Source organism: Nerophis ophidion, linkage group LG05 (assembly GCF_033978795.1).
Source record: "Nerophis ophidion isolate RoL-2023_Sa linkage group LG05, RoL_Noph_v1.0, whole genome shotgun sequence".
Lineage (NCBI taxonomy): Eukaryota > Metazoa > Chordata > Actinopteri > Syngnathiformes > Syngnathidae > Nerophis > Nerophis ophidion.
Genome location: NC_084615.1, coordinates 46309695 through 46334149, shown reverse-complemented (window position 1 = coordinate 46334149; position 24455 = coordinate 46309695). Strand labels below are relative to the sequence as shown.

At 41.5% G+C, this 24455-nt stretch overlaps 1 protein-coding gene across 5 annotated transcripts in view; it reads left to right on the top strand.

The window, feature by feature from the left end:
- Window positions 1-260: 260 nt before the first annotated feature.
- LOC133553186 (MAM domain-containing glycosylphosphatidylinositol anchor protein 2-like) overlaps window positions 261-24455 on the top strand; it is a 557311-nt gene continuing 533116 nt past the window's right edge. For 4 of the 5 annotated variants that reach the window (XM_061901109.1, XM_061901107.1, XM_061901108.1 and 1 more), the window contains exon 1: window positions 262-971. In XM_061901109.1, coding sequence (XP_061757093.1) covers window positions 899-971 — 73 coding nt within the window. In that variant the 5' untranslated portion in view covers window positions 262-898. Of the gene's footprint in view, window positions 972-24455 lie in introns of all 5 variants that reach the window. The other variant, XM_061901111.1, reaches the window with a different exon arrangement.

The following is a 24455-nucleotide window of genomic DNA, read 5'->3' as shown; positions in this document are numbered from 1 at the left end:
AATGCACGCGTTTATTTGTGTTCAGTGTTAAAAAAAAAATATGGCTCTTACAGAAATACATTTTTAAATATTTGGCTTTTTCAGCCAAAAAGGTTCCCTACCCCTGGGTTAGGTGAATGCGCATATGAAACTGGTGGGGTTTGGTAACTCCAACAAGGTTAAGAATCACTGCTCTAGAATCCAAATTCTCTCTCTCGTCTCTCTCTCACCCAGCATCACATCCTCCTCCTCCCACCCGAGCAGCTGCGTCTCTCCAGCCTTTCCCTGACGCCGACTCTCCCATACTGATGAGCCCGGGGAGCCACACACCTCCTCCCGCCTGACGTCGTCTCGCAACCGGCTGCGGTGCCTCCGCTCGTTTGCCCGTCTTGCGCAATAATTGCCACGGCAAAAAAACCCACGCACGGCACAACAAACACGCAGCGGACTTGAGCGGACACGCGCCGCGGGGTGCTCACACCCTCGGAAGTGGAGCAGGTTCATCTTCCCGGACTGCAGCATTCCTTCCTCGGCTGATGGTGACCGTGCGAGCGCACCCGTTCGTCGGCGTCGATCGATCGAGCTGATCATGATGGCTGAGCCCGGCGGCGTGGACGTGTGGACTCGTCATCATCGTCATCACCAGTGAGCAACATCTGGATCTCCCAGAGCTATGCCCGACGTGACCGAGCCGTCTTCCGCCTGCAGTCCCCCGCGTCCCTCCGCTACCTGCCCGGAGCTCACACAAGCCTGATTTTGGCTGTAAAAAAAAAAAAGCCCCTCATATACCAGAACCTTCTAAAGAAGCATTTGGGCAACGGAATCCGACGCCCGCCCCCCGCCGCCTTCCCTCACTCCCAACCGACGGCAGATTGATTTCTGCTGGATCATGCAGAGAATATTACGGTGAATAATAAGGATGGATCCGCTAATATGCGTTCTGGGGCTACTGGCGCTGGTTGTGGAGAGCATCCGTTGCCAAGGAGTGTACGGTGAGTGAGGGGATGCATGCATGCTCATGACCTTGCAAAAAAATATTTAAAAAAATAAATACAAATGCATTATTTTCAAAAACATTTTTTTTTTAGCCAATCATGCATCTGTCCTTATTCTGGCATGCATATTGTTCTACAGGATCTCACCTCAAAGGTGATTTTTGCAACATAATTCATTTTACCCCGTTATGGGATGTTTTTCAGTCAATCCCTTACTTTAAGCAACCAGTGGTACAGACAGTCGATGCCTCACATGTGAGTCGCCATCCTCCTCCATGCAGCTCTGAGGAGGACATCATGATTCATGGCTACTATCAAGGAAGCAGCCTTCATGTGCAATTTACTATAAAGCCCCCACCCCCCGACCCCCGTTCCCAAGTTGAGTGCAAGCTGAGAAATCACAAGAGAAGATGCTTGTTGTTGTTGTTGCCAGGTACCACTAAGGAGATGCCCTGTTGTGTGCAGGAATGACAGAGGGTGTTATTTACTTCGAAAAAAAGGAGGCCTACTGAATCTTGCTTCATGCATGCTCGTATTCGATCATCTCACCTCGGTCGCCGCTGGAGATGATGTTTGCCCGTAGCTGGTGGTGTTTGGAGTGTTCCTACGAGCCTCTATTATTGATGTTGCAAGAAATCACGGTCCACAAGAAGCATGACGCGGGCGGGTCAAACCTCCCGTCAAAGCTCCTTGCCGTTGTTTATTAGGAGGAAACCACATCCCATAACGCTCGATGGCTCGGTCGAGGAGGGCGCAAGTGCGGCGTCAAGCGGGGCCCGAGGAGCTGGTGATGGAACAGATGGAGTTTCAGTTTTTTTTTTTTTTTCAATACCTCGGCACTCGTGTGCTGCCGTGCTGTGCATTCTTAAAACTGTCATTTCCTCCCCTTTCCTCATCTGCATCACTATTTTACTGTAATCTAGCAGCGGCATAGTAGCGTAAAAAGATGCGCATGTTGGCTAACTTGATAAATAAGATGTGAAAGAGTTCTACTTTGCTGGACCCACTATGGACTGGACTCTCACACTATCATGCTAGAGCCACTCGACGTTTATTGCATCGGTCGCCCTCCAAGGTTTCTCATTGTAATCCCATTGGGTTCGAGTTTTTTCTTGCTCTGATGTCGTTGTGGCTTGTGCAGCCCTTTGAGACACTTGTGATTTAGGGCTACATAAAAAAACTTTGATTGATGATTGATTGATACTTTTGATGTTTGTGAGGGGGTCATGGCATCATTTACTTTTATCCGACAGAGTGGTTGAATTTTAAATTGTATGACCTTTGGCAATTTTAACAATGTCGTTGCTAAACTAGTATTCTTAAAATATACTTTCTTAAATTAGCTTGTTGGTCCTGGAACTGGTACACACATTTAGCTTGAAATTAATCAAGGGTATTTATTAGGGGTGTAACGGTACACAAACATTTCGGTTCGGTACGTACCTTGGTTCAGAGGTCACGGTTCGGTTAATTTTCGGTACAGTAAGAAAAAAAACTAAATATACATTTTTTGATTATTTATTTAACAAATTTGCTAAATCTTCCACCAAAAATATTTGTCTCAGTGGAATATTTGATGTGAAGTAATCGGAAACTCGGATAGGTCAATATTTCATAATAACATTATTTGATGTGAAGTAATCGGAAACTCGGATAGGTCAATATTTCATAATAACATTGATTTTGATTGAATATTATGTTTTGAGCAATGACCGTTTGAAATAAAAAAAAACAGCTTTGTTTTATTAGTCAACGTTGCAACTTTTTCTAAATTGCATTCAGCCTTCAAGCTTTTTTATTTCACTTTTGTTTATGTTTTTGTTTATTTCAATAGTATTTTTAGAATGTGCCGTGGGCCTTTAAAACATTAGCTGTGGGCCGCAAATGGCCTCCGGGGCACACTTTTGACACCCCTGCTATAGAAAATAAAAAAATTAAATCTGATTAATCAAAGGATAAAAAGCAGAGCCTGGCGACACATGCGCCTTTAACATAACTCTCTCGCTCTCTGTCTCTGCCCCGCCCTCATGAATGTTAACGCTGCGAGTACCACTTTTTTTGTTTTGTTTTTAACCCCTTCTTATCCCTGAACGTACATTGAAAATAAACGCAACCATAACTTAAAATGCCGGACATTTGAGGCATTTAAGAAACTCCACCTGGACAGCTCCGCAAAGAGAACATATCCCGTGAAAAGAGGAGGTATGGTCCTTTACCTTGATCGTTGCTAGCATGCCGTGTGTTGTTGTTTTTTTGGTGGATTGAAAATTTTATCAGTAGATTGCACAGTACAGTACATATTCCGTACATATTTCGAGTAAGTTTTTCAACTTGTTTAAGTCGGGGTCCACGTAAATCAATTCATGGTGCCTCGGTGTGCACTGTTTACACAACGTGCGGCGCGCTACTTATATGTCCGTGTCATTCGGTTCACCTCCGAACCGAACCGAAACCCCCGTACCGAAACGGTTCAATACAAATACACGTACCGTTACACCCCTAGTATTTATACACATAATAGTGCCTTCACTATAGACTATTGAACTCCTATGCCTTCAGAAAAAAGTTCTGTCTTTGGCCAATCCTTTAAGAATGTGTTTTTGTACCCTTGGCTTTTAAAAAAATCGGGAACACACCTGTACTTTTCTGTGCCAGTGTCATGGAGGCCATCCAGTGCAGACTCGCCAGTGTCTAAGTTGGTAAACCTCACTTCCGAACACCTTAAGAGCTTGTGCTGGACACCGAGTTGACAGCTTGGGCTTTTAGCTCGATGCCCAGCGAGCTGGACTCACATTCGCTGCCCCAGGTTTGAGCGCCGGGCGGTCTCGACCAGACTGGTTACACCTGGAACAGGAACAAAAAAATTATCTTCAAATCTTGAAGAGTACTTACAAGGGCTGCAGTTATCGAATATTTTAGTAATCGAGTAATTTATCAATTAGTTTGTTCGATTCATTTAGTAATCGGATAAAAAATACGCTTAATAGCTTGCCCGGGAAATTAATTTGTTTTGGGGCCCTATTAAGCCCCTTTCCACCGGTTCCTGGAACCTCTGGTCCCTGGATCTATAGGTTCCTGTAGAGGTGTGTGGTTTGTGTTTCCACTGCATTTCACAGTTCAGGGTACTTTTTACAAATTAGGCTGATAACATATGGAAGGGTGTTTTATTATATTTCTACATTGATACCATGTAAATAAACAGACAATATTAAGTCAGTTATTTTACTAAAATGTAAGTATTTGAAATACAAAGCAATCATATACAAAACAATATGATTAAAATAATTAAGTGTAACGAATTGTTCATAAAAAAATCAGGCTTTTGTATGCAATCTCCAACAGTCAGAAAGTCGCCCTCTCAGTAAAAGATGAATTCATGAGGGTCAGGTGATTCCTTGTGGTCCATTTCTGCTGTAAATAACAGTATATAAATAATAAATATCAGTGTTTATCTCACACCGACAACATGAACACATTGGCTTTAGCATTAGCTTGTTAGCATTAGCATTCTGTTCACTCAGGTTGAGTCTAATACCGACACAAATGGATTGTCATCGACTACTTTTACAACATGTAATAAAGAAAATAGTTAATATTTGATGTTATTTACCTTCATTCAAATCATGTGCTGCCTCCTTTTTTTCAACATTTATCCAACAAATTCAGATTAGTAAGGAGCTGAGGTGGCCACTTCGAGTCCAGCTTCATCCTCCCTAAATACATTTAAAAGAGTCTTTCCACTTCTCGTAGCTTTGTGTAACCAAATGAAGTTTGTAAAAAAATAGTAAACAACATTAAACTGCATATGGCGGTCGTGTGTTTGAAAAATAAGTTTTAGGATTAGCATTCGACAGCGCAGTCCGCCCCTGAAAAAATTCCTGGACACGTGGAAAAGTCCCACCTAGCTAGGAGGAACTCCGAAAGGTTCCTGAAAAACGACATCTACTCGGGTAGTTTTTGGTGGAAACACAGGCGGAACTTTATTTGAATTATTGATAATGTGAAAAAGGTGAAAAAGGACCTATTGAGAGAAAGAAATGTGCCTAGAGCCTGCGTGTGTCTGGGGGTTGATGTGTGTTTGCTGGTATATAAACCCACGCTTTCATGGGGAGAATATGCAAACTTCGCCCAGAAAGACGAACCCAGAACCTTGTTATTGTGAGCCACCAGCACTAACCCCTGCCTTACCTTATTTGTATTTAACTTTATTAAATGCCATCCATCCATTTTCTACCGCTTGTTCCTTTCGGGGTCGTGAGGGATGGTGAAGTCTATCTCAGCTGCATTCGGCCGGAAGGCGGGGTACACACCCTGGACAAGTCGACTTTATTACATGTTTTTGTAGAATTTTATTAAACAAAAACACATTTTTTAAGTAGTTTGAACATTAATCAGTGTTGTTTGTTTATTTTATGGAGGAACATGGTTAATCATAGAACTAGCACCCAATGTTATTGAAAAAAGTATTGATTTTAAAACGAGAATTGTTTTGAATCGAGAACCGATTATGAATCAAATCATTACCCCCAATAATTTAATTTAATTCAATCGTGCAGTGCCCAAAGATTCACAGCCCTGATATGTATGTGTATATACATCTACTGTTTCAAGAAAAAATACAAAAGAATAACTAACAGGTAATATCTCTAAAGTAACAAGTGTGAAAAAAATTATGGACAGTTTAGTGACTTTCAACTTTTACATTATGAGAAGCAGTGTCCTCTACAGTGATCATTGCTTTATATACTGTAAGTCTGGAAAATGTTGTTTTTCAGAAAAGTAAACGAAAATATAACTTTTAATAATGTAATTACCTCACTAACTGATGTTCGGCTTTGCTGGCTTCAATAATATTTTTTGTGTTTATGTGGTGCAACTTGTCCCGTTCTGCTTTTTACCTGAGTGCAGCAAAAATAGGATGCATCAAGTAGCTTTTTAGTTTACTTGTTTTTTTCCCGTTGAACATTTTTCGGGGGTTGATTTTCCGCTGTGGGCAGCACGGTGGCGAAGAGGTTAGTGCATCTGCCTCACAATATGAAGGTCCTGGGTTCGATCCTGCGCTTGGGATCTTTCTGTGTGGAGTTTGCATGTTCTCCCCGGGACTGCATGGGTTCCCTCCAGGTATTCCGCCTTCCTCCCACTTCCAAAGACATGCAGCTGGGGATAGGTTGATTGGCCACATTAAAATTGGCCCTTGAGTGTGAATGTGAGTGTGAATGTTGTCTGTCTATCTGTGTTGGCCCTGTGATGAGGTGGCGACTTGTCCAGGGTGTACACCGCCTTCCGACCGAATGTAGCTGAGATAGGCTACAGAGCCCCCCGCAACCTCGAAAGGGATAAGCTGTAGGAAATGGATGGATGGATGGATTTTCGGCTGTGGTGTGCAATGGGACAGACTGGCTCTGTGTCGCATTGGAAATGCTCGAAACGAATGTGGCGCGCTTTGCTTTGCAGAAGGCAGACTTTCTTACCTGCGCCAAAGAGGTTATGTTTTGGCCTGGGCATGTTTTTCTGTGTGTTAGCAACATAACTCAATTGGTTATTGACAGATTTATTGTCCAAAATAACATTTAATTTTATCTACGACATATACAAACACATTAAATTTCTTGCTTACAGCGTTCAACGCACCCACTTTGCCGGTCCAGCGCTGCACAAAGGATTCTAGGAGATGCAGCTATTTACAATTATGTGTAGTTCAGGGGAAATTATTGAAATACACAAATATATATGACTTGCCATCACCTATATAGATAATTTTAACATGTGTGCATTAAAAAAAAATAAAATAAAAAAATAAAAAATCCCAACACCCACACACCACCACTCTCATGTAAGCTCTTTTGCAGAGGCCATGCGGAAACTATGTCCGGATTTAATTTTTTTTTTAATTAGTTACTCTCAAACGGTTACCGAAGGGATGAATATAAGTTAAAGCAATCAGCAATCTGGGCACACGCCACAGCTTCTGCCAGGTCTTTTGGACTGCACCGGGGGGCATCGGCACTTTGCAGTAGGTTGGGGACATTGTCTGCTCTGATCCACCACTGAACGTGTCGTCTTCTGTTCCAGACTTTCATCGGTGCTTGCATCTTTTTTTGTTCCACACCCAGTTTATTAAGACAGAGGTTCTCAACCTTTTCTACCTCAGCACCCAACTTTTCCACTACAAAGGGAAAAGGGGCCCCCTGAAACACACTGAAATAATAATCTTGCTTTTGATTTTAATCATATTCAATATTTATATTTAACCTACTTACAGTTTTACAGGACAAATATTGTGAAATGTTATTAAAAATATGTTAATCACAAAGATTATTATCAAGGCTCAGGTCATGCTGATTACAAAGTAAATACTAATACAATATGCCGCAAATGAAGGGACTAATACAAACTAATGAAAAATAAATGTACATACAATCAATCAATGCTAAAATAAAGACATTCTAACTAAATTAATAATAAGGTCGTGGCCACTGGCGAGGCTTTCCGTTGGTATGATTCATCTCCCTAGCCATTCAAGAGCTTGTGTGCCATTTCTTTGGCATTTATCTTCTCAGATGTTGGTCATTGCTACTTGTTTGGTTGTCTGGAAGGGCAGCACTATCTGCACAAAACAGGCTCTGGATCAGAGCCTGCGTGGAGGTGTTAATTGGCCTTGCAAGGTGTTTCTGATATCTGTCTCCTGTGTTCTTTTTTTAGCGTGAGCGATACCTAGATACCTATGGCCGTCTGATATGCGGGGGAAAGATGGCGGCACAGGACAGGTGTTGTCTGACACCTACCGTGATTATGTGGCTACTGTAAGTTAAGGCTGTGTCAACCACTTTGGTATTTTCCATGGCAGTTGCACAGTTTGTTGGTGGATTCATAGTTCACCAGTTTGGACAGGATGTTATTGTGACTGTTCGATCTTTGGTGTTCTCCAGGTATTTTTTGAAAGAGAGTTTCCTTGTCAATGTAACACCAAGATACATGGAAAGTGTATCGTTAACAGTTTGTGGCCATCCCTAGTAACACTCAGGTTTTCTCAATCTTCTGGAGGTCTATTTGTTGGGTGGTGATGCAGAGGTATTTTGCATAGATGAAAGGCTGGCATTCTGAGTGTAATGACTGTTTTTTTTTTGTGTATACTGTATGTTGAACAGGAGGGGGGACAGTATGTGATTGTAATGGTCCCGAGTGGTAAAAAATATTAAAATCTAATACAGTTGTTGCTTAAAACCAATAAAAATTGTTAATATACATATTAAGAACCCAATGTAGTGAGAGCAGCTGTCCAAAATAAGGAAGGATGATTAACCGGTTCACAATTTATTAAAATACAATAAAAACAGTCACGTTGGTGATGCTAAAATACCAGATGGTACAAAGGTGCTGGGCGAGGGGCCAACAGGCGTGTGGGTATCTTGGCTCCGCCCCTTCCACGGCATCCTCCTGCACAAAAATTAAAAAGGGAGGCTGGCCACGGAGATAAAATCAACAAAAAACTGCGACGCTATCCGGGCTGACGCCACACTTACACACAAGGCAGGGTTTCCCCTGCCGTTGCTGTAGTTCTGCGTCAAAGTGTTGGGGCACGCCCACTCTCCTCGCCAGTCTCAGTCACTAGCGGTACCTACGTGGCCGCACCCGTCCCGCTCCGCCTCTTGGTCGCTCCGGGGGTCTCCGCAGGTCTCTGGGTCCAAATCGCCCCCCTGTCCACAGAACCACACAGCCAGCGTACGACGCAGGAGCCCGCAAGCCCACAGCCAAAGGCAGTTGGGTGTCCCCACAGATCCACAACAGTACGGCACTTACTTGGGCGGCAGAGTTTCCTCTGCCCCTGCCTGTTGTGGACGTCTTGGGGTTCGTTCCGGTAGCCTGCGGGGTCTACTGCGTGGTCCGGGGGTTCCTTCCCATCCTGCGTGCGTTCACTCGGTCGCCCTTGGCAAAGCCTGTTGATTCCTCTGCGTTCCGGCCAGAACCTGCCGAATCCTGCCGTCCTCTTTGTCCTGTCATCCAAGCCTGTCGTTTCCCTCTGTCGAGCCTTCCTTCTCTCTCGCCCCTGCCTTTCGTCTTCCTCCTCTTGCTGCTCCTTTTAAATGTGCAGTCCTAATGCTCCTCAGGTGCGTCCAATTTCCCGTGCCGTTTGATTGGGCACTTTGGTTGTTAGGGGCAACCAGCTAAAAGGGGCAATGTCTTAAAATACCAGCAAAGTCCACAAGGAATAAAAACATGCAATTAAAAATACAATCAACTTCTAAAATGTAAAAACGTGCAATTCAAAATACAATCAAATTCTAAAATATAAAAACATGCAAATAAAACTATAATCAAATCCTACAAAATAAAAACATGCAATTTGAAATCCACAGCAATAAAATAAGACTTGCATGGCAGTAAAACAAAAAAAATAAAATCCCCTACTTGTGTCCCATCACATGATGTTGGAGGCCGTTTTTTGGGGGGCTTTCCATTTGCTCCTCTGGTCATTCAACCTGATGTTGAAGTGCCAGTTTTTGGGGAGGCTTATGATGACTTGACAGAGATTCAGGTCACCAGTCATGTCCAGTAATTTCCTGGCCATAGTACGATGTTGGACACTGTCATAGGCAGTAAAAATATCTTTGAAAGATGTTCCAGTTATTAGTTTTCCGTCAAAAACATCCTACGTGTGTTGGGTGAGGTTCAGTAGCTCTCTCAGCTCAGTGTCCATGAGTGGCATGCGGTGTTGGAGTAGCAGACTCTCGTAGACATACTTGCCAACCTTGAGACCTCCGATCTCGGGAGGTCGGGGGGTGGGAGAGAGCGTGGTCGGGGGTGGGGTGGAGGCGTAGTTGGGGCGGGGGGTGTGGTTAAGAAATACTTGACTTTCAGTGAATTCTAGCTATATATATTTATTTTATTATATATATAAATAAAATAAATAGTTTAATTTCAGACGGCACTTATCAAATACACAGTAATAAAAACACAGTTGTTCTACTAACTGTACTGTGCTTGCTGGTTACTAAAAAAACAACAACAACACTTACCATTCACTATTTGAGTAACCTTTGTTCTGCCATTTGTGTACTGGCGAGCGATCTCTGAATCCGGGAACATATCCTTCACGGATTTGTTGTAGACATCCGCGAAGGAGAACGGGATGTTGCTTCCAGCTATCAGCATAGCCATCTTTGTCTCAGCATAAGTTACACCATCGGGTCTCCATTTTGCGAGGTGGCCCATAATACTGGGTTGTGAGCAATGCTGCGCTGCGGACGCTTTGTGCTTCGCTGACCGTTCATGACTGAGTATATCCGTTCGGCCACCGTGTTCAATGGAGAAGTCTGTTCTACAATATTTACAGGCAACATACCCCTTCCCCTTCGAACTCTCCTGGATGAACTGAAATTCTTGTTTCCAATCGTTTTGGAACTTGCAAGCGTATTTCTTCCTTTTGCTCGTCGACGGCGTCGTCATGGCTGTAACTTCCTCGTTCTTCTGCTTCGTCTCCTTGTGTGTGCAGTCTTTTATTAAAATCCGTAGATGTTGTGACGTAATTGGGCAGGCAAGCTGTTTATATTGTGGAAAAGCGGACGTGAAAAAAGGCTGTCCCCACTCAGGTCCGCATGGAGCTGGAGGGGGCGTGGCCTCCAGCTCCGGCTGAATTTCGGGAGATTTTCGGGAGAAAACTTCTTCCGGCAAGTTTTCGGGAAAGGCGCTGAATTTCGGGAGTCTCCCGGAAAATCCGGGAGGGTTGGCAAGTATGCTCGTAGAGCTTGCGAGGGATGCAGAGAAGAGAGATGGGTCGGTGTCTCTTTGGGGATGATAGGTCTTTGCAACCACTTTGGCCTTTCTACAGACAGGGAAGATGGTATTTTGTGCCATACATTTGTTCAACCAATCCAGGAGCCAGATCTGTATCATTTCTGGCAGTATGTCATCAATCCCTGCCGCTTTTCCGGGTTTTAGTTCTCCTATTGCTGTTTTGTTTATTTCTATGTTAAAGGGTTTGGTGAGAGGGCTGGTTGGTTGTGGTTGGTCTGATACACTGTGTGACGATGTTTTCTTTTGGACCGGCTGCGATCTTGATTATTCCCTTCGGCCAAAAGCTGTGATTCAGCCAAGTTTGCTGTGATTGTTGTGATTATGGGTGTGTGGTGTGGTCTTCGTCAAGACCTCAGATTCTTGCCAGTGCCCTCCCTGTGTTATTTATTTCCTATCATTTCCTTCCAGACGTTCCTTCGTTCTTCCCCATTTTAACTGATCAGAGTCTTTCCAAGTTCTATGGTAGTAGAGGCGAAAGGGTCCTAATTACATTGGTCATGGTAGGATTTCAACAGGTCGCTGGATGTTTCTTACAGCCCAGGAACACACTGTGTCTGGCATCTTCTGGGTATGTGATATCTCGCTGACCTTTTTACAAAGTCTGTGAAGTTGGAATAGTTATTTGTAGCTGGAAGACGTTGCCAATAATATGAGCTGCATGTAAATCAACACACACACACACACGGAGCACTTGCAACCGGAAAAGAATGGATGAGGGAGACTGGACATATTTTTGCTTCAAAACTAATAATAAAGGTGAAGCCATAAACACTGAAGTGCCGCCCTGCAAGGGATGCTTTGAAGCATGTTGGGTTGGGCGATAATGACGATATATTATACTATACTATAAAATACTATACTATACTATACTATACCATATATATCATGTATGACCCTTTAACTACTTGGTATTGGATTAATAGCTATATTTGTAGTATTACCCAAAACTTGTGTGCAGTAGCTAAACAACAGAAAAATAAGGGCGTATTACATTTTAACAGAAAGGTAGATGGAACATGTTAAAAAATAAAATACCCACGAATGAACAAGTAGAATAATAATCCATCCATCCATTTTCTGCCTCATAATTTTGACAAAATAATGCAATCATAAATGACACAATATGTTACTGTGCCTAATTAGGAGCCTTTGTACTGTAACTCGTTTGCTTACTTGGTACTGAAAGATAAATTGTCCAGTGTCCCATGTTATTTAATGCCATTTTATTTCAGTGTTCTAAAATTGTTCTTAATGTATCGTAAGCTTTTTTAATAATTAAAATCAATAATGATTTTTTTTTTTTCTGGTCCCATTTATTTTTAAAAGTATCGAAAATAATCAAAATACATTTTGATACCAAAATAGTATCAACACTACTTGAAAGCATGTTAACTTAAAGCACTTATTGCGATATTGTTTTGTTAAATATTGTGTTATCATGGTTTGACTTGAAATATTGGGCAAAATTATGTATTGTATCAATAAAGGTATGCATATTTGCATCTAGTGTAATTCAGGGGTCAGAGTTTTTAGTTTCATTTTATGAAATTATATTTTTTAAGAACCACAGTAGATAAATGGTAACGAAGGATTAATAGGATATATGCAAATAATGTACTCTGAACGAACTGAAAACATACACATAGTAGTGCCGGCTGGAACAGGAGGATCCGTGGCATGTCCAAGACTTTTTTTTCAGGTATTGTACCAAAAAAGAGTCAGTCTACCCCAGAAGCAGCTGGAGCTATTATTTGTATGGTATACCTGTGCTAATAAAGTACCGCGGTACTTCCGTCCATCGATTTTCTACTGCGTGCCCCCTTCCTCAGTAATGACTCAAAAATAATACTATAATGCCTCTGAAACTGAAATTATTTTTTTCACGGACATTATGGCTTACAGGCAGACACGATGCGGACGCATTTTGGCTCCAAAAAAATGATAAATGATAAATGTGACGCTATAACACTGAAGTGCATCTCCACTAAAGGTGCTTTAAAACAAAGCTAGCTGACGGCTAACATCCATCTGCAGTTTGCAGTGTTTTAAGTAAGTTTCTTAAAGGTATCATCCCTGCAGGACGAGGAGTAGCTAAACATGGTTCACTTAACACCGTAGGAGGATACAATAGCTAACCGTAAGCCAGCACTTCTCAATAGATGTCATGGGCAACGTTCCCTCTGCGCACGGCAAATCTAGGCTGCGCACAAAATTGAATAAAAAGATGTGCGCATAACAGTGTGCACGTCTGCCGTAGCTCACATGTGCGCCACTGAATGCTCAAGGAGTTTTGGCGTTTGCTCACACATGAAAAATTGGAGGGAAAATTGGTCATGGGTGTACCTACACCTGACATACACTATAATGATACCAAGTACAAGAGCGTATTGAGTCGATACTGCAATGATTGCATTGATTTTTTTTATTATCACAAAATATTTTGTCATTTTTCATTGTTTATGTTGTCTGGAAATGTGTCCCCTGGAAATATGTCCCTGGACACAGGAGAACCCTAATCATAACCAATGTATAGGATACCTAAATGGCTAAGCCTCGTGTCAACCATTGTTGTACGAAAAATTAGTTGTTATGAGCGTTAGAGCTGAAAAGCTCAGTTCACGTGCAGCACTGCTTACAGGAAGGGCTGCAGCTATTTTACAAAGAGTTCATGGAAAACTTACTGACAAGGTTGTAAAAACACAGTCAGAGCACTTTATGCTCTGACAGAAAATCATACACACATCAAATTCAAAAGCTAAATATCACAGCTTAAACACGCTTGTGTAAAAGGTATATTGCAACCAAATGTCAGGAAACTAGCTGCTCATCATTAGTCATCATCAATCAAAAAATAAGGCCCACCACCCAGATATGTGCACGTCGAATATGGGCGCGCCGAATCCAACGGATAAGATTGCCCACCACCCAAATAAGTGCGCGCCGGCCGAATCCGCCGATTAAAATTGCCCGCTAATAAGAGCGCGCCGTGTAAGTTTGCCCACCATGACAATATGAAGTATAAACAATACAACTTTGAATATTAAGAGTGTGTGGACCATTCTTCTTACCTTGTTAACTTCCCTGACAATCTTCAGGCCCCTAAGTTTTGTAATTAATCAGAAATGTCCATCCGTCCATCCACTTTCTATCGATGTAGCCATTGTCTCTCAAGCAACTAACGATGCAAAAACGTATTGTGATTCGATACTGCATTAGTATGCCGCCAGCCAAAATAGGAGCAGCTGATTGCTTGAACCTGCGCTGATTGGAGTAGCGGCAGCCAATCAAGATAGCGTTTAAAACCAGCTGACATGTCACCTTTAAACAGTGTCATTTTTGACGTGGGTTTCACTTGAATTGCAATTGCGACATCCAGTAGATACATTTAGAATGGCAGTTTCTTTCATTAAGCAAACTTATTTTGCGAGCCGTGGGCCCGATTTACCTAAGACGGCCCGCGGTTTGTACGTTTGACACCTCTGTTCTACGTCATACAAGAATATTTACTGAAGTTTGTAACAATCACCTCGTCGCAAAACTCCTGTCATGATCTGTGACGTGCAACAAGCTGCAACGTCTTGCACTGTCTGCACCCTTGCATCAGCTAAATTTGGTCGTGGTCCGCTGCAGTAAAAGCATCATTGGGCTACTAAGCTTCGCAGTGCCGTCAATCTACTGACCTATGAGTTGACCCTATCTCGTAAATGTAAATAGTAATAAGGCACGTAACAATCCATCAATCCAGGGACACTGTAGTGATCGTAGGCTCAATAATAAGCACTTGGCTGTGACGCATACTTTTTTTTTTTGGAAACCCACAATGTCAGCTCCAGCCAACAGTAAAATAAAATATGACTAATAAATAATGGAGGAGTTTTCGTTTGTTTAAAAAAAATAACATTATAGTACATTCTAGTCACTTTTTGGCAGGCATGATCTGAATATAAGTCAGAGTGTTGAATATATTTCATATTGATCGCAGGTCAGTGAACTGAATCAGAATTGCATCTTGGCAGACGTTGTGGTCTATAAACAATGCACCATTGTCTAAATAATCAATATGATACTGCAACCCTAACGACAGCTGTTGATTTTACGCTCTTCAACTCCATTGGAAAACTCTGCAGTTTTTCTGATTGAATTTGGACCAGCATTGTTAGCGCCCCCTGTGGATTAGGCTTGGTAATGTGCATCCGCGGGTGCAAATTGAATTGAGTTGCAACCAAACCAAGACGGAGACAAATGAATAATTATAGTGATTATAATATTATTGTGATATGATTACCTTTATAGACTACATTATTATATTTTATTTTTTCAACACTATAGTTTAGTGACTATGCAGAGAACTGTAGTTGTTGAGATGAACTTAAACCACCAGCGAATTCAGTGATGCTACGAGAGTCATTAGAGAGCTGATGTGGGCCAGCCACCACCATCATCATCGCTGCAGGCCATTGAGAAACATCTGCTCGCCTTTTTGTTGTCTTCTCTTAGCACACAATAGCAGATTGTGCTAATACATTGCTGCTCTAACTCCTTTTGCTAATACTCTTATCCGAAGAAAAACAGTCTAAAGCTTGTTAGGTATTCTACGATTTTAAAAGTGTACATTTTCCATTCCTGCTGCATGAGTTGTTTGCTTGTGATGTTCAGTCAAAACTAACAATAACATCTTTAGTTTGTTGATGTTCCACCCCATGTCCTGTAGATAAAAGATGTAGCAGTCTTGTGATACAACCTTTTTACTTCCTATGCGATAACGATATCAGCAGAAATCATACTTTTAATATTTTGTTGTGTGGAATGTTAGAACAGGTTTGAGCCAATGAAATGAGCCCAACAAAGAATAATGACAGGTATAAAACACTAATCTACACTATTTATTATGCATTCTAGAATTGACTTATGCTGTCTTTAACTTGAAGTGGAGTAATTGTTTCTTGGCGACACCGCGTGGCCACGATAATTTATGAAGTTCAGCTCATGATACAGTAAACTGATGTGGACAAGTTTACTGAATATTTTCTAATACAGTTCTGCCTTGTAAACTTTGTATGTGTAAATAATATGCAATTATAATTATTTGGTACTTGTTTGTATTCAAATGTGCCGCAATATTGTTCAATTGAGGACATTTATTCCAGATGTCTAGCTCCAGGGTTCCAAACTTATTTTATTTTAGGAGAATCTATCCCAATGTTGGCTGGACTGAAACATCATTGCACAATAGCTTAAGAATAAAGACAAATTCAGATTGTTTTCTTTGTTTTACTTTGGCTAAAAATAAAACAAGCACATTCTGAAAATGTACCTATTGCAAATAATCAATCCTCTTGGCAAAACAGTTCAAGTTAGTTGAAAATTCTGAAGACAAAATTGGTGCAGTTTCAAAAACACCATGAAGAACACAATGAACTCAGACTTTGTCTCAGTGTTTTTACAAAACCATTAAACTTTAAGCATTTTCCCTTTAACATTTTTATGTTGGCAGTTCACCAGTAAAAACATGTTTTAACACATCCATTTATCATCATTCAAATATTAGTATTATAATATAAACAAAACAGTTATCAAAATGACAAATAAGCCGAAATCAAAGTAACATCTACAAATGTGTCCAATGTTACGCATTATATAAAATAGAACATACAACAAATGTACAAACACACATTTTTACAATGAAGTTCAGGGTGAGCATCGCGATCTTGACCAATTGCGAGTGCTACATGGAACTCTACTACTACAAAGATGATGGACTTAAGTGACTTAAGTCCCTGCATCTTACCGTTATTTTATCCGTTGAGTGGATCTTTTACAAGGAAAGAAGGCATTGTGCAGTTTTCCGCCTTTTGCGGCCAGCCACAACAAGATCGGCTGGTTGCTCGCACCTACACTGATTCCTTCTAAATTTCCGCGTCAGCCAATCCAGCGGACACATTTTGAACAGCAGTTTTTTGCATTAAACAATTGCAGCAAATTTTTAAAATCAGCAGGCTCCTGTTGCACGCCGCGGGCCGATTCAAACCAAGGCCTTACATTTGACACCCTCTGGTCTAGCTTGTGTTCTATTGTGTGCTAAGCTTTTGAAAATACAAAAAAAGATTATCGTACCTGTTTCAAAATCTCTTTGTTAAAAGGATTTACTATTTTAATGTGATTCATTCATTTATTACACGCGATTGCAATATTTTTTATGCTTAAAAAAAAGGCTAAGGAATATAATGTGATAATATTCATAACTTTGATCATTTTGGTTAAAATAATCATTATATGAAGAGATTCATCTTTCATCATTTCATCCTCAAGTTTAAGATGCACATTTCCAACAAGACATTGGTTTTGGTACTGTAATATTTCTGCATGCTACATTCCGAATCTTCTTGATTTTCCAAAGATATTGGAACACACCTTGATGCATATCGTGACACATACTTTGGCGACAGTGTAAGGCAGGGGTGGTTAGAGTGTCCGCACTGAGATCGGTAGGTTGTGAGTTCAAACCCCGACAGAGTCATACCAAAAACTATAAAAATGGGACCCATTACCTCCCTGCTTGACACTCAACATTGGGGGTCAAATCACCAAAAATCATTCTTGGGCGCGGCCACCGCTGCTGCTCACTGCTCCCCTCACCTCCCATGGGGTGATCAAGGACGATCGGTCAAATGCAGAGAATAATTTCAGCGGAAAAATTTCATGGCATGACGGTGGAAACGATATACATTTGTCCAGGGTAGAGATGAGTGCTCTGCTGTCATACCGTCGATGATGTCATCGCACCTACATCTGTGTGTAAAAGGTCACAAGCACAGTAATTTACAGGAGCTAGTAAAAAAAAACTGTGCTACATGCTTGATTTGGACGTGGTTTGGATTTAAAAAGTCGGAAGTTGAGCAGAAAAATGTAATCTGCAAGATGTGTGGAGTAACTGTGACCACCAACAAAGGTAACACATGTAATTTATTTTCCCATTTGAAAAATCAAAACATGTGCTTGAGTATGGAGAGAGCCCATGGCTGCGGTCGGCTTAAACACCAGCTCAGTCTACGAGCACGGGAAATGCTCGTTGTGACAGAAAGAGAATGCGGTGGAATGACATAACAAGAGCTATGGCAACAAACTTGTGCAAAGACACGGTCCCTTTCCAAACGGTTGAATACAACGGGTTTAAACAGATGATTAAAACCATGCCACCGGTCTACATCAAAGCCAGAGACTGTGGAGAGCTTGTGTTTCTGATAAACAACCTATAAAAGAGGATGGGAACTTAGGAAGCAAGTGAGCTGGAGTAAACACTGAAGTTCAGTGTTGCAGCTTGTGATTTTCATTTAAAATGTGCTGCTTTTTTTTATGGTTGTTTTTACTGATAAAATGCTAAGTGTACTTGAAGTTTTTCTCTCTTAAAAATATATTGTTTAGTCAGTCAGTGACACTATTGCACAAGAGACAAACAAAACAAAAGTCTGTTTTGTGTACTTGAAGTAGTGCATTTTAGAATTTGGATGTTCTTTAAGATGTGAAAAATGTGTTAGCTAAATTTTGCACTTTTTTGGATTAGAGAAAAAACCTTATTGTTGGCAACTAAGGTTTAGTGTTGTTTTTTGCAGCTTGAAATTGATTTGAAATGAAACAAAGTGTTCAGTGACGAAAAGCATGTTCCGTGTACATGAATTAGTCTCATTAAAACGTTTGTTTTTTTGTGTGTTCTTTAAAATGTGGGATTTGTAATGTTTTTTGGATTACAGAACTTTTTCCTATTTTTTCCATTTGCCTTAGAGAAAACCTTTCTTACTTTAAGTACTGTAACAATATCTACTTTATTTTTGTAAGAATCTTTGTACTTCGGAGGCACTATCCTCCTGTTTCTCTTCTGCACAATAAATGCTCAAAAAATGCATGGTATATTTGCTTTTGGTAAATGGTAAATGGATTATACTTGTATAGCACTTTTGTACCTTTTTGTTGTTGTTTTTTAAATCAGTGAGGCTTTGCTGAGGGACTACACAACATATTCAGAAACACTTCTAATGTAAGTTGTACATCCATCCCATCCATTTTCTACCGCTTATTCCCTTTGGGGGTGCGCTGGTGCCTATCTCAGCTACAATCGGGCGGAAGGCGGGGTACACCCCGGACAAGTCGATCCCTCATCGCAGGGCCAACACCAATAGACAAGACAACATTCACACTCACATTCACACACTATGGCCATTTCAGTGTTGCCAATCAACCTATCCCCAGGTGCATGTCTTTGGAAGCCGGAGTACCCGGAGGGAACCCACGCATTCACGGGGAGAACATGCAAACTCCACACAGTTGTACACTGCAACATTTATACCGCGATATATACTGTTACTGTGAAGGGATTCATTTTATACTGTGATATGAATTTTTGGGTCATACCACCCAGCCCTAAGTACATCCCAAGTGTAATGCATCAAAAACGAGTGCGGTGGGCAGTTGTTTTTCTAGTAGTGACTATTGTTGCCAAGTATGTCCACCAATCAATTTCTTCCCCTATTGTGGTTGTTGCCTCATCAAAAAGGTGTGAACAAGTGGTCGAATACCCAGCCGACCTTTTAACGATAAGGCCAAACCGAACTGTTGGAACGTGTCCATGTTCACCGCTTCAAATTGATGAGAAGAGGCGGCGAGAATGGAACATGACAGTTGTGTGTTCATATTGAATGTTTTGTCTGCTCGCTACTTCATCTCCGAGTTGTTCGCTGGCAAGGATGCATGCTTGCATGCATCTTTTTCACTGAGGAAAGTTCCAAGTCCTCGCTCTTCTCAGTCCTGCTTCCCTCCCTCTCTCACATTTAGGTCCAAGCAATCGGCAGTTGTGTCTTTTCATGGGTTCAGTCGTGCTGGCTTCTAAGCTATGCAAATTCATGCTGCCAGTGAAACTAAAGCCGTCTTTGTTGGTTCTCAGAGGCCTCCTCCACAGAGTCCTTCATCATTCTCTTGGATCGGGACCCTCACATTTCCCCACTGTAATGAGAGCAAGGATAACTCCATCTCTCTCGCCTTGCCTCCCACTCGCCATCCTTATCTTCCGGCTTGTCTCTCGCTGCAATCCCCCCAGAAGCGCCGATGGATGTCTGCAGTACGTGCGCTCCAATCAGCGGCAAATGAGGGTATACACTGACTGTAATCCTTCTTGCGAGTGGAAGCGTGCACCGAGCCGTGCTGGGAATTGCTTGCTACCTCCTGGTGGGTGGGTCTTCCGACAGAAGCGGCTTAATCAAATCAAATGTCAGGTCCCTTTGAGCGAGGTTCTCGGGAGATGCGACATCTGAAAAAAGCACAGCAAGGACTGGAAGGTCTGGAACTTTTCTACTGTGTCCATTTGATTTTCTAATTAGGATGACCAAGTTGGATCCACTCTGTTCGGATTCTTGGACTCACTTTAAAGGTGTGTTTTAAGGGCTGGATTTGAAAAGACTAGTAAGAAGATTTAATTCTCTGGTCAAGATACCAAGAGTTCAGCAGAGCTAAAAACAGAATTTGGTCAACCACATTCAAAGCTTCTGCCCTCGCTTTGATACCAAGTGATGACGTATAAAGTGACATGCGTACAAGTGAAAGCCTTGTTTTGCTCCCTGAACTGAAGTCTCATCAGGTTTGCCGAGTCTACAAACTCCTCTTTTGATCAGGGGTGGCCAAGCCTTTTACCTCCAAGGGTCAAAATGCCAATGGGCTAGAGGCCAAACGCAACAATTTGAAGTTTACAGCAGCATGAGCGAGGAGTTTAGCTACATACCACAAAAAAATAAGGTGGTGGAGATTGTGACGTTCCATAGAGTAGCTTTTCAGACATGCTATCAATGATTGCGTGAGCTTGAAAGAGGTCAGTATGAATGTCTATTAAAATTGGGAAGCCACCCTCTGGGCACCACTGATTTAGGAGTTCCACTGTATTAATATCCTGTAGCAGATGTATACATTTACACAATGTGTTGCCTTGGCAAAGTCTACCTCTCACTATCTTCTTCAAGATAATCATTATTAGTGATATCTGTAAATAAAAGATTATGAATCAATATAGAATTGAAATATGTAGGAATCACAAATCGGATGTATATCTTTTTTTTCAGCACTCCCAAGGGATGGTCCATCCATCCATCCATTTTTTACCGCTTATTCCCTTTTTGGGGTCGCGGGGGGCGCTGGCGCCTATCTCAGCTACAATCGGGCGGAAGGCAGGGTACACCCCTGACAAGTCGCCACCTCATCGCAGGGCCAACACAGATAGACAGACAACATTCACACTCACATTCACACACTAGGGCCAATTTGGTGTTGCCAATCAACCTATCCCCAGGTGCATGTCTTTGGAAGTGGGAGGAAGCCGGAGTACCCGGAGGGAACCCACGCATTCACGGGGAGAACATGCAAACTCCACACAGAAAGATCCCGAGCCTGGATTTGAACCCAGGACTGCAGGACCTTCGTATTGTGAGGCAGACGCACTAACTCCTCTGCCACCGTGAAGCCCCCCAAGGGATGGTATCATTGTAATTTTTTTCAAAATTGGTACTTTTGGAACGGTGACTAGACAGCTACCAAAAAACTAGAAAACGTACACATGTTTGAAAAAAGCATTTTTATTTTGAAGGATTTTATACTGCGGAAGTTGAAATTAATAGTAATTTCATTATTTCAATAATGTTCAAAAGCTGTTAAGTAAGAAATTTAACAATATGGGACACCAACATATTGTCATAATTATTACAGCAAAACCAAAATTGCTGTGTTTTGACAAAAGACAATGCTGTGTTCTGATAAAAAAAAAATTAAAAAATACATATCGGCTTGGCTTCCTGCTTGCCATTCTTTTTTCACGTGGAGCATGCACAACATCATCATCATCATCCGTGCAATCTATTAATAAAAGTTTTAATCATGTTTTTTGTTGCTAAAGTCCAGAGATTTAAGGTTTGTGTATCAACTGGCTCACCTTATCTGTGATTAATGCAGAATGAGAAATATTTGTTGTTACGATTAGCGCTGACTGGGGTGAAATGTGTGTTCATTGGTATATCCAAAGACTGTTGGTAAGAGCGACAGTAAAGTAAAAATAAAAGCGTCAGCCTCTTTGTTGATCGCTGTACTTAGGTTTCAATGCTTTCATTTAGCAGCAAAATGAGGCAACGATAGCTAATTCTTTTTTAGGTCTGGTTATCACTGCATGTTGGCACCAGTTCTTTTAAAGATAAGACTTTCAGTCCACATCTAAACATAAGTACCGTATTTTCCGCACTATAAGGCGGACTTAAAAACCTAAAATTTTCTCAAAAGCTGACATTCCGCCTTATAATCCGGTGCGCCTTATATATGGACTAATATTGAGCCACAACAGGTCTCACAACTACGGTAAGCAGCCGCCGATTTCATTTTCCCTCGTAGGAGAAGAAGCGCGCGGTGCATGTTGGGATATATGACTGCGCCAGGTGTGCCGTTTTCATTTCCATTTGTGTGTTTATGTAAAGACCCCAAAATGGTTCCTATTGAGAGACATGATTTCTGAAAAGCAGGTATCGTCACTGAACTGCTGGACAACAGCAGCGACACTGACTCCATTAACGACGTCTCGAAATAGTGCAAAGCAATAACAATATATCAATAACTCAACGTTGCTCAAACGATAATGTCACACAACACAACACACAAAATAAACATGTAAAGCTCACTTTATTAAGGTATTTCTCATCCACGAAGCCCTCGAATTCTTCTTCTTTAGTGTTCGAATTAAACATGCCACAAGAGGTCTCGCAACTAGGGTAAGCAACCACCAACTTCATTTTCCCTCGTAGAAGAAGAAGCGTGCGGTGCATGCTGGGATATATGACTACGTGAGGCGTGCAGTTTCTGTGTGTTTATGTAAAAGACCCCAAAATGGCCCCTATTAAGAGACACGCTTACGACGCAGAGTTTAAACTCAAGGCGATCAGTCACACACTAGAACACGGGAATAGAGCAGCAGCGAGAGAATTTAACATTTACAGGAGCGACACTGACTCGTTTAATGATGACTTCGACGAGACGGAGGATGTCGGATGCCGTATTCGCCCAACTGTTTGATTCGAACACTGAAGAAGAAGAATTTGAGGGATTCGTGGATTAGGAATAACTTAATAAAGTGAGCTTTAAATGTTTATTTTGTGTGTTGTGTTGTGTGACATTATCGTTTGAGCAACGTTGAGTTTTTGATGTGTTGTTGCTTTGCACTATTTCGAGTGTTACTATATTGTGATTGCACTAACGTTTGATTTACCGTAACAGCATCAGACTGTTTTTAGGTGTTTATTGAATCGCGGAAAATAATAAAACAGCTGTTTATTCATTTTGGGAGTGAACGGAGTTGTCAGAACGCTGGTTTGTAATCTACTAATAAAGTTTGACTGACCTATCTGACTGTTTGGTTGACATTCCCTTTAGCGCAGCTTCATCTAAAGGATGCATAACATAACCCCAGCCTCTACTGTAGCATCTATTCTGTGCGCCTTATATATGAACAACCTTTTTAAAATAGGCCATTCATTGAAAGTGCGCCTTATAATCCGTTGCGCCTTATAGTGCGGAAAATACGGTAGCTAAGACACAGTTTTGAATACCTTGACTGGGACATGAATTTCAATAATAGTAACAGATTTTGTTTAATGTGTGGAGTGTTAGTAATGTAAAATATGCTTAATTTTTTGTCAGTAACAATTGAATGTTGATGATAAACTTTAAGCTTGTATCTATCAAAGTATACAATTTGTTGTAGATATACTGTGTATTAGGCCTCGGCCAAACCTGTCAAGCTTCCAGTTTTCCGCAAATAATCCCGTTTTTTTACCCTTGTGACCCTGTGGTTACCAAGTCCTGTTCCCCCCGGATTTTTGGTCTCGATTGAAAAAAAAAAAAATCCAATACTACTGCTACTAGTGCCCGACTCGTCCTTGGTAGGGATGTAGCGATATGGAAATTTCCTTTCGTGTGTTTTGTGTATAAAGTGCCGGCCCCTTGGCTGGCACAGCTCCATTGAAATGAGTGTTTGCGAAGTACATGGTAAACGGTCCCCTATTCCTCTCAATGACAATATCTCAGTCACATTACGACAATTTTTGTGACTTTCCGCATCCAGATTCCATTTTAAAGGTTGACTCCGATTGGCTGTTCTGCCGAACATTTTTTTATGCTTTGCAGCGGCACCTGAATGAATGTTTCAGCGCGCGCGTGTCATAATTACGACGTTGAGCTAGATAAAAAAAGTATCGATAGCACTGTTATTGTTACGTACAGCGGGGGAAGGAGATGACACCAAAGCTGGAATCAGTTCAATAGGTTTATTAAACACTTTTGATGAGTGTGTGGGATGTGTATGCGACTCTAAGTGTTTGGTGCAAAACGATGTGTAGAGTTAACAATGTGAATATTACCAGTGTTTGTTGTATGTACGTGTTGGATGAATCCTTCGTCAGACCAAAGGGGGAAAGGCAAGAAGGCAGTCTGTGGGCAAGCAAGCAGTCGGGGGCTGGAGAGACGCAACGAGGTCCATGTCCAAGCAGGGGGTTGAGAATCGAGGGAGGCAGTCCAAAGGGAAGTCGAGGCACACAGATAGATCACAGAAGACACGGGAAGCACTGCCGGAAGACACAAGGGACATACAAAACTGGAACTGGGAAGACACAGAAA